At 44.4% G+C, this 11,585-nt stretch overlaps 1 protein-coding gene across 1 annotated transcript in view; it reads left to right on the top strand.

Annotated features, from left to right (window-relative positions):
- The first annotated feature begins 3,155 nt into the window (after positions 1 to 3,155).
- VEGFD (vascular endothelial growth factor D) overlaps positions 3,156 to 11,585 on the top strand; it is a 110,887-nt gene continuing 102,457 nt past the window's right edge. Inside the window, exon 1 of the mRNA XM_073565254.1 lies at positions 3,156 to 3,612. Within this exon, the coding sequence (XP_073421355.1) occupies positions 3,535 to 3,612 (78 nt within the window). The 5' untranslated portion in view covers positions 3,156 to 3,534. The remainder of the gene's footprint in view (positions 3,613 to 11,585) is intronic.

Here is an 11,585-nt window from a genome sequence, read left to right as displayed (position 1 = left end):
CATCTCTTTCTCCTTCTCTTCCTTCCCTGAGGAGCTCGTTCCACTAAGACCAGTCCTCAGCCTCTCCTGACTGACTGCCTTCCTCTGCCTTGAGCTCCTCTCAGGCTGACCTGCTGTCAGCCTGCTCTCTCTCTCTGGGACTCACCCCAGACTAACCTTCTGTCAGACTGACTTGAAATCCTACACCTTCCCTCTCTTTTGTATCTAACTCCACCCGCCTCCCCAGTACCTTTCGTGTTACGAAGCCAGGGACCACAAAAGGCACCCTATGACCTTTCCAGCATAAAGCATGGATGGGTCCCTGCTGAACTATCCTGTGTGTGGGGTGCAGGTGTTGGAATGTGGAAGGAGTTCCCACCTTACCTGGATGGTGGGGCACTACACCTTAGGAGAAGGTACAGTACCTCTGTGGTGACTGAAGCCTCAGGGGCGCCACATGTGCACGGCTCCATAGAATAACATTGCTTCGTGTGCAATCTGATAATTTGTCGGTACACACTCTGACTGATAATACTGTCATCTACATGAGCCCTAAGTGGTTCAGGATACGGGTGGCTCCCTGCTCAACCATAGCTTTTATAGGGGTTGTTCACTACTTGGACAACCCCTTCTTGATCTAAATGTTTGGCGCCAATAAAATAAAAAAAGGTTATACTCACACCTCACGTGCCGGTGCCGTTCCAGCGGTGTCGACACTCATTTTCCCAGGTCTCGGGTACGGTTGTATGACACGTGATACCTGACGCCCAATCAGTGCTGGTGTCACTGTCTCTGCTTTCTGACATTTTAAACATGAAGAGGAAGTCAGAGATCAGCTGCAGCCCGGACTTCCTCTTCCTGTTCAAAATTGTTATTTATTATTATAGCGCCATTTATTCCATGGCGCTTTACATGTGAGGAGGGGTATACATAATAAATACAAGTACAGTAATCTTAAACAATACAAGTCACGACTGGATGAGAGAGGACCCTGCCCACAACGTATCACAATCTACGAGGGATGGGTGAGGAATCAGTAGGCGAGGGTAGAGCTGGTCGTGCACCGATTTGGTGGATCGGAGGTAGGTCTTCAGGTTCTTTTGGAAGGTTTCCATGGTAGGCGAGAGTATGATATGTTGTGGTAGAGAGTTCCAGAGTAGTGGGATGCACAGGAGAAATCTTGTATGCGATTTTGGGAAGAGGAGATAAGAGGGGAGTAGAGAAGGAGAGCTTGTGAGGATCAGAGGTTGCGTGAAGGTAAGTACCGGGAGACGAGGTCACAGATGTATGGAGGACTCAGGTTGTGCTTGGCTTTGTATGTCATGGTTAGGGTTTTGAACTGGAGTCTTTGTGTAATGAGGAGCCAGTGCAGGGATTAACAGAGGGCAGAGGCCGGGGAATAGCGGGGGAACAGGTGGATTAGTCCGGCAGCAGAGTTTAGAATAGATTGGAGGTGTGCGAGAGTATTAGAGGTTCTATGAGCTGTCCAAGGCCGAAGGTGTAAATGAAGAAGAGCAGGGGCCCTAGGACTGAACCTTGCGGGACTCCAATGGATAGGGGGCACGATGAGGAGGTGGTGTGCAAGTGGGAGACGCTGAATGTCTGGTCTGTTAGGTATGACGCGATCCAAGATAGGGCCAAGTCTGTAATACCAAGAGATGAGAGGGTCTGTAGTAATAGGGAATGGTCCACTGTGTCAAAGGCAGAGGACAGGTCCAGGAGGAGGAGGACAGAGTAGTGTCGCTTGGCCTTGGCGGCTAATAGGTCATTGGTGATCTTAGTTAGGGCAGTTTCGGTGTAGTGGTGCCAGATTGTAAGTGGTCAAGGAGGGAGCAAGAAGAGAGGTGGGAGGGACAGTTCAAGATGGACGTGATGTTCCAGTAGTTTTGAGGCATAGGGGAGAAGTGATATAGGGCGATAGCTAGATACAGAGGAGGGGGTCAAGAGAGGGCTTTTGAGGATAGGTGTGATTGAGGCATGTTTAAAGCTTGAGGGGAAAACACCAGTTGTTAGTGATAGGTTGAAGAGATGGGTTAGGGTTGGGATGAAGACTGTGGTGAGGTTTCAAAATGTCCAAAGGTGGAGACAATGACGCCAGTGCTGATTACGCTCTGGGAACCATGTGTTATACAACCGTATTAGAACCTGGAGCCACGAGTACTGATACCGCTGGAACAGCACCGGCACATGAGGTGAGTATAGGCTTTTTTTTATTTGATCAGGGCCAAACAATTAGATCAAAAAGGGGTTGTCCTAGTAGTGGACAACACCTTTAACTGTTTCTGCATATTGACAACATGAATACTGTAGAAATGCTCCCTATCCAGGAGATTTTCCAACTCCTCAGGAAATAAGTGACGTCTGTAGGAATGTCCCGGACGCATTTGATACCTCATGACTCGGCTATACGCATCAGCTGACAGCAGTTCTATGTGGTCGATAGGGCAATGTGAAGAAGAGACTCTGGTATACTAGGAAATGCAATCTACCTTAGAGGAACCGTATCAAAGGGAAAAATGGCAGACAACCCCAACATTGCACATAAACTAAAACAGGTATACCCAACATAGACATAAAATCTCTACATTATTCTTTAAAAAAATCCAGTACTGAAACATACTGTGTAAGCAAAAGAATAAAAAATATGTGGTGATTCTTTAAAGTAAAGCTTGTCTAGTTTGTGCATCGATGTAGTGCTACTGGGCAGGGTTGACAAATTGATTATTTCTGACTCCTGGAAAACTACTTTGCCTTGTATCTAAAAACTTTAGCCAAGAAATGGTGGCTTACTGGTGGCCCACTTGACACCTGGACGGACTGTCTTGCTAGAATCGCTGTTTCGTTAGGGTCCTAAATTATTATTTTTTCAGAACTGTACATGTATTTTTTTTTTTTTATATTTCAGTTGTTACATGATCATATCGTTATAATCCCTTTACCGGTGTGTAAAAAGTAATAAAAATAATTGGAAACTGCTAGTCTGAGTCATTGTGCGCAGCTCATCCAGGGATCTCTATTTCGGGTATCTTGGTCTGATATAATAGACATCAGCAGGATGTCATTTAGGAGAATGCTGAAAGGCTATTGGCTATTGTGATATGCTAAGTCTCAGAATGGGAAAGGAGCCAAGGTTTGTCTGCCTTTACTGCCAAGCCCTGTATCAGATTTAACACACATGCTTCCTTGGACGCTGTGAAGAAAGTTTCAATACAGAGTTTGGATTACTGCTCCTTCCCTTCTTTCAGCCCTGAATTACCAAGACCATGATGAAGCCTCTTATGAATCTAATAATGTCGTAGTAGAAAACTTCTGAAAAAACTTTTAGAAACAGTTTAGTCATTTATCTCCGTACATAATGTTTCAAAAGAAAGGAAATTACACAAATCTACAAGGTTCATCCAGCAGCTGCTCCATTATCAGCCACTAATTAGAAATTTCTTACAATTACTGGTGGCTTTTATATCATTGTTTTTTATGAGACTTTTTAACACCATGTGCATTATAATAGACTCCTGCAGCTGTACATTATCATCCAAGGCTTAACTGCGCACCAATATGACCTGCGTTTGGGGCATTCTTGTGGGATTTTTGCACCTTCTTCACACATTTGCCAACGATGGTGGGAGTGTTAAGGTAAGGACACATTACTATTTCTTGCGTGCAATTTAAAAAAAAAAAAAGTAAAAGTCTTACGTCTAAAGTTTTGATATTTCCTTAACGTTTTGGCCACTGAGACCAGAATATGATGTGATGTAGTTATAGACTTAAGCCAATCGTATGGGTGACACATTTCTTCTGCAGAAGAAGCTACACTTGGTGAGCTCTACTAAGATGTCTGCGGCTCCCATTCTACAATGGTCTGCAGATAAATATCTCACGTGTAGCCATCTTTTGGTTCCGTTTCTTTACACATTTATACCTAGATATAAAGGAAAAGGCATTTTCCTACAGACGCCATAAGTTGCATCTGTTGAACCGGCCTGGATTACAATATTTCTGCAATCTTACACTCCATTTAGTGTCTATTACATGAGCTCTGCTTATAAAAACTATGATTTAATACTCATCTGTCTTCTTCTAAATGTTAAAATATTTCTCCATTATGCTTTTGCTTGCAAAGGTAAATTTGAAGTTTTTTGACAGGCTACCTAATGGCTGTATAACTGGTGGATTGCCATTTAGTCTCCTTTCTTTCCATTTGTTATATTTCCAGTTAGATAGATGACCTTATGGCTTTAATGTCAAGTATTCATTATAAATGCACCAGTGAGAAGTTGTAGCATTTAATTGGGACTCGGAACAACTTTCACATCTAGGTTAAAAGTTTGTATTAAGAAAAACTTGGCAATAAGAGATATCAGTAGACATTTTTTAGATATAACGTGTTGCTCCATAATGTTTTTAGATATGTTGCAATGTGGGAAAAAAGAATAAGATTGCATCACTCATCAAGGAAAACTGATCATAACCTTGTAGAGATTTCACCATCATTAATATTAATCATTGTCGTTCCGGTAATAAATAAGACAAGTTGAAACAGTTATCAGTTACAAAGGTGGTGACCTATAATTATAGCACTATTACCTAGATATGGGGCAGTGAAGAAATATATTTCTCAAACCGACATCGGTGTATAATATTTGTTTCTCCTAGATCATTTTAAGTGTGAAAAAAAAATCTCATTTAAAAAATTCTGATTTTTTTTTTTTTTTTGTTTGTTTCTCAAATGGATTTTATTGAGAATCTGTTTAATAATCTTGAATATCTGCACCATGGCTGTGGTTATTCATAATTTACATTGATCACTTTCCTATCTCACCCATCTTTAGTTTCATGTACAGGATGAACAGTAAAACAAGCTGTGAAGTTATCTAATATTTTACTCTGTGTTTTACCTTTCTATAAACTATGGACCGCTATACATTATTGTGTTTCCACCTTTCATGTATGTCTTATTATTTTTTTTTTTTTAATTTGCCCTTTATTTAACCCCTTCATAACCTGTGACCTTCCTCTTTTGTGCTTTCGTTTTTTTCCTCACCTTCTTCTAAGAGCCATAACTTTTTTTATTTTTCATTTTTTAGGATCTAGGGCTGAGTGAGGGCTTATTTTTTGTGACCTGAGCAGACGTTTTTATTGATACCATTTTGGGGTAGATACAGTGTTGGCAGCGGCGAAAAAACGAATTCTCATGTTTTGATTATTTTATTTTTTCTTGTTAAGCCGTTTACTCATTTGATTAATTTACTTTATATTTTGATAGGTCGGACATTTCTGAATGCTGAATGTGTATTTTTTCATTGCTTTATTTTTAATGGGGCAAAATGGGTATGAGTTGAACTTTTTGTTTTTGAGGTTTTTTTTTTTTCCCTGTCTTTAACTACTTTACCCCTCAAGGCTGCTTTCACCTTCATGACCAGCCAAATTTTACAATTCTGACCACTGTCACTTTATGAGGTAATAACTCTGGAAGGCTTCAACAGATCCCTCTGATTCTGAGACTGTTTTTTTCATGATATATTGTACTTCACGATAGTGATAACATTTCTTCAATATGACTTGCATTTATTTGTGAAAAAAGTGAAAATTTGTTTAAAATTTTGCAGTTATCAAACTTTGAATTCTTATGCCTTTATTTCGGATAGATGTCACACAAAGTAGTTATAAATAACATTTCCCACATGTCCACTTTACATCAGCACAAATTTTGCGACAATTTTGTTTTTTTAGGAAAATTGTAAGGGTTAAAATTTGACCAGGGATTTCTCATTTCCCAACAAAATTTACAAAAACTTTTTCTAGGGACCACATCACATTTGAAGTGACTTTGAGAGGTCTATATGACAGAAAATACCCCAAAAAACACATTCAAGAAATTTATAAGGTTTGTAAGGTTTTGTCCTGAGGAAAAGGGTCCTCCCTGACCTCGAAAAGCAATGAGTATATAACATGTTTTGAAATAAAGATTTGAAGAATATTGTCTGCCATCCATCTTTATCAGCAGCGCAGATTTGGACACATACACCCGGTTTCACCAAGCTTAGGAAGCTGACAGTCCATTGAGGTACAAGGCCAGGTCACCAGAGGGTCACAACCTGGCTTTTCCAAACATCTCCATGAAGTCAGGTGACCGGTAGGTCCATTCCTAGCTTTCTCAAGCTGCATCCTGTAGAATGTCAAATCCGTGTCCCTTGTGATGGAGCCATGATGTGGCAGCTATCCTGTAGTGTTCCTGTCTGTGATTTTGTAAAGAGTCTCTGGTTCTTTGGATCTCTTGGATGCCGTGTTATAGAGGCATATCTCCTTTAAATAGTTCACAACTGCTGTCCTTCAAGCCATCATCCACAGGTCAAGGGGAAATGGGTAAACATCATTGTTCAGTGACCTTGCGTCCCTATTTTGAAAAGATAACAGTACAATAAACTCTAGGAGCTGATATAAAAGGAAAATAACAGCCATTCACAAATTTGCAAATATTAATTCAACCTCCAAAAAGAGTCAACATAAAGATAAGTTAATGCCTCCTGGATTATTGAATTTATGTCTGGATAATTAAGATTAAGTGCTCTGTCGTCACATACACCTCAACAAACTTGTTGCAGAAGTGATCAATGACTGGCCAAACTTTGAAAAGTCAGTCAAAGTTGGGCTCATCTCAGGGAGAACACTGTGCATTATAATTGTAATGCAAACATTTGGAGAGGGTCTCAAAACGTTTATGGGTTATGACTAGAGTTGAGCGAAACGGGTCGAAAATTTTCAAAAGTCGACGACTTTTGGCAAAGTCGGGTTTCATGAAACGAAACCCGACCCTAGGATGAGGTCGGCCACGAGGTCGGCGACTTACGCGCCAAAGTCCCGTTTCAAAAGTTTGTTTTGCGCTCTTTTTCAGCCAATCAATATCCACAGACACTGTGGGCAACGTGATGACATAGGCAGGGGTCACCACCATCTTTCAGAAGGGCATGCAAGTGATTGGCTTGCTTTGGTGGGCGTCACGGGTTATAAAAGGGCATGCACGCCGACCGCCATCTTACTTCTGCCGATCTTAGCATAGGGAGAGGTTGCTGCTGCTGATTCTTTAGGGATAGCGTTAGGCAGGGAAGAAGAAAAAAAAAACTGCTTCTGCTGCTAGCGATTTTGCCTGTACAACACACCAGTCACTGTGTGTGCAGTGCAAGGGGAGGCTATATTGTGGTGGATCAGCGGTGTTGGTTGTTAGGCTGCCTTCTAAGGCTTCCTGACAGCTGCATTGCTGTTTACCCACTGCTCTGCAAACTGCTTTTTTAAAAGCAATCCCAATTTTTTTTTTTTGTCCTGCTGAGGTACTGAGCGTGCATTTTTTCACACCATACAGCGGTGTACGCTCCTCACACAGTACCGTGTAACGGCTGTTATCACAGCCACAGTGAAGCTATCTGTGTGTCACTCTGTGAGAATAAGTCGAGGACATGTTCCGTTCTTACAGACCTGCACCTACTAGTTTTGTCTAGCTTTCAAACAGTTAAATATATTTGCTGTTTGATCACATTCAAAACTATAGAGAGACAGCGTGTGTCAGTCCGTATACTTAAACACGGAGCTTGACAATTTTACATACACCGGACAGCCGTGTACGTGCACGCTCCTCTCAGTACCGTGTAACGGCTGTTATCACGGCCACAGTGAAGCTATCTGTGTGTCACTGTGGAAGGATAAGTGGAGGACTTGTTCCGTTCTTACAGACCTACACTCTAGGGAGATTCCTATTCTGCCCAATTCTACATACACCTTGTAGTTTGTGATACACTAGCCAATTTCTGCCTGTGACATAGCGCTCTGATATTCAGTGGGCCTCACACAATCCAAAAGTGTCCAGTGTCCACTAGTGTGTGCAGAAATTCAAAATCTCTGTGATCCTGTAGTCACTTTTTTCACACCTGTGCCATCGAGCCTGTGACATAGCGCTCTGATATTCAGTGGGCCTCACACAATCCAAAAGTGTCCAGTGTCCACTAGTGTCTGCAGAAATTCAAAATCTCCCTTATCCTGTAGTCACTTTTTTCACACCTGTGCCATCGAGCCTGTGACATAGCGCTCTGATATTCAGTGGGCCTCACACAATCCAAAAGTGTCCAGTGTCCACTAGTGTCTGCAGAAATTCAAAATCTCCCCTGTCCTATAGACACCTTGTACCTTGTTTTACATTACTATATAGTTTGTTGGATTTTGTCTACATTTCTACCAAAAATGAGGAAGGCTGGTGGAAGAGGCCGTGGAATTGGGCGGGGGTTGGCACCTGGTAATGATGGTGTTGGTGGTGGATCTGATGGTAGCGGCAAAAGCAAAATAGGACTGAATGCAGGAGGTGTTGAGCCTGCGTCATCGTCTGGCTCCACAAGACCTCGAAGGCTTAGTTTTCTAGGAGTTGGCAAACCGCTTTTAAAGCCAGAGCTTCAGGAAAAAGTTTTGTCTTACATTGCTGACTCAGCCTCCAGCTCTATCGCCTCCTCTTCTGAAGTTGTAAAAAATGAAAGCACTGAGTCGTCATTGGAGGCTCATGTTCATGAACCACACCTTTCCTTGTGTCCTTCACCCCAACCAAGATTGCAGGCCATACTACTGATTACTCCATGGAGCTGTTTTCACATACCATGCCTGGATTATCAAGTGAAATGGTGAATTACCCAGGCCAAGATGAATCTGACATGGAGTGCACTGATGCACAGCCGCTGATAGATGATTCTGCTGGTACATTCACTCAGAGCACTACATTGTCCTCGCAGTGTACAGAGCCAGATTCTGACCCTGATGAGACTCAGGTGCCCCTTCCCGCACACTATACCACTATACACGGTGACACAGAGGAAGGTGCACATGACATAGAAGAGGAGGTGATGGATGACCCAGTTGTTGACCCAGATTGGCATCCATTGAGGGAAGAGGGTGCTGCTTCCAATAGCTCAGATGAGGAGCATCCACAGCAGACATCGACATCACAACAGCTGTTATCTGGCAGGCCCGGAGCACTCCAAAGACAGGTTCCAAACATCAAAAGAGTTGCTGGACAGCTTGTCCAGAGGGTCAAAAGATCACAGCGTGCTAGGCCGCAAAATGTCTGCCAAAGTAGGAAGAGTGCAGTGTGGCACTTTTTTGAACAAAATCCTCATGATCAGGCCAAGGTTATCTGTAAGAAGTGCACAAAGACCTTTAGCCGAGGGAAAAATCTGAAAAATTTGAATACCAGTTGCATGCTTAGACATTTAACCAGCATGCACTTGCAAGCGTGGACACAACACCAAACCTCAAGTGCCACATATGCAACTGATCACAAAGAAGGTAGTCAGCAACGCTACATTGTTTCCCCCACTGTAAGCCCACCGGTTAGCACAGCAGCAAATGTTGAGGTGTCGTTGCAAGGCCACAGCAGTCAGGGAATCCCACTGTTATATCAACGAAATACTGAATCTAGGCCATCAGAAAGAACACCAACTCCATCACCATCATCAACCCTCTCTCAGTCCACCCTGTCCACCGCTACTTCCACCATATGCAGCTCTCAAGTCCAGCTCACCCTCTCAGACACTATGAGTAGGTCAAGAAAGTACTCAGTCTCTCATCCGCGTACACTGGGTTTGAACGCCCACATTGCCAAACTAATCTCGTTTGAGATGATGCCCTATCTGTTGGTGGAAAGCGCAGCTTTCCGCGAACTCATGGCCTATGCAGTACCACGCTATGACCTACCCAGTCGCCACTTATTCTCTCGCAAAGCCATCCCAGCCCTCCACCATCATGTAAAAGACCGCATTGTCCATGCACTCAAGCAGTCAGTGAGTGGAAAGGTGCACCTCACAACTGATGCATGGTCCAGTCGGCATGGCCAGGGCCGTTACGTGTCCATCACTGCGCACTGGGTTAATGTGGTGGATGCAGGGTCCACAGGGGACAGCGGTGGTGGGACAGTGCTGCCTAGCCCACAGTATAGGAAACAGTTGGCTGTAGGCGTTCGACCCTCCTCCTCCTCCTCCAGAAGCGAAAGCTCGTCCACAGAGCGCAGTCGTACGAGCACTCCATCTGCAGCTGCCACTGTTGCACACGAGGTGTCCCCCTATCGAGCAGCTAGTGGAAAGCGTCAGCAGGCTGTGTTGCAGATGATGTGTTTGGGCGACAGACACCGCCGAGGTGCTGGCCGAGTACTTGAAGCGACAAACTGAGTCATGGCTGGGCAGTGTACATCTTGAGGCAGGCAAGGTAGTTAGTGATAACGGCCGTAATTTTGTGGCAGCCATAGCCCTTTCAAAACTCAGCCACATACCTTGCTTGGCTCACACCTTGAACCTGGTGGTGCAGTGCTTCCTCAAGAATTATCCGGAGTTAACAGCCCTGCTCCAGAAGGTGCGAAGACTGTGCGCGCACATCCGCCGGTCGCCTGTACACTCCGTTCGTATGCAGAAGCTGCAGCGATTGCTCCACCTTCCCAACCACCGCCTCATCGACATTGCAACAAGGTGGAACTCCACCCTGCACATGGTGGAGCGGCTGTGCGAGCAGAGGCAGGCCATAATGCATTTGTGGGAGGATACACGGCCAGGCACTTTGAGAGCAGACATGGAGTTGACAGGTGTGCAGTGGTCGAAGTTGAAAGACCTCTGTAAAGTCCTTCAGTGTTTCGAGGAATGCACACGGCTGGTAAGCGCAGACGACGCCATCCTAAGCATGAGCATCCCACTTATGCGTCTGCTCATGCAAACTTTGACGCACCTTAAGGAGCAGGCGTCTGCAGCCAATGTTGATGAGGAGGAAGAGGAGGAGGGAATCCTTGATGACATTCAGCCATTGTCTGCTCAGGGACCTCTCCTGGACGAGGTGGAGGAAGAAGAGGAGGAGGATGATGATGGGGATGATTACTTAGGGGAGGAGGATGCATCTCGTGGGGCAAGTGAAAATGTTGGTGTGGCAAGGTCTGGTACAGGGTTTGTGCGTGACTGGAGGGATGTGGATTTGCCAGAAAGTGCTCCTTCAACCAGCACTCGCAGTGCATCATTGACACCGGGAACATTGGCCCACATGTCAGATTATGCCTTGCAGATCCTAAAAAGGGACCCCCGCATTGCCAAAATGATGAACGATGATGACTACTGGCTGGCCAGCATCCTGGATCCACGCTATAAAGGCAAATTACAAAACATCATGCCACAGGAGAACCTTGACCTAATATTGGCTAATAAACAAGCAACTCTGGTAAATCGGTTGCTTGAGGCATTCCCAGCACACAGCAGCGGTGATGGTTCTCACACGAGCCGTACGGGCCGGGGGCAGCTTGGCAGAGGTGTTCATGGTGCACACAGCAGAAGTGGCGTTGGAGACAGGGGTTTCATGACATTGTTGTGGACTGATTTTTCAAGTACCGCTCACACAACTGGTAATACTGCATCGATGGAAAGTGACAGGAGACAGCAGTTGTCAACTATGGTTACAAACTACTTTTCCTCCCATATCGATGTTCTCCCACACAGGTCATTCCCCTTTGACTATTGGGCCGCTAAACTGGACACCTGGCCTGAATTGGCACAATATGCCTTACAGGAGCTCGCTTGCCCAGCTGCAAGTGTGCTATCGGAAAG

The sequence above is a fragment of the Dendrobates tinctorius genome, unplaced genomic scaffold (assembly GCF_039654945.1).
Source record: "Dendrobates tinctorius isolate UK_male_01 unplaced genomic scaffold, ASM3965494v1 ptg000016l, whole genome shotgun sequence".
Taxonomy (NCBI): domain Eukaryota; kingdom Metazoa; phylum Chordata; class Amphibia; order Anura; family Dendrobatidae; genus Dendrobates; species Dendrobates tinctorius.
Note: the sequence above shows the minus strand (reverse complement) of the source record. Positions and strands in the feature narration are given on the sequence as shown.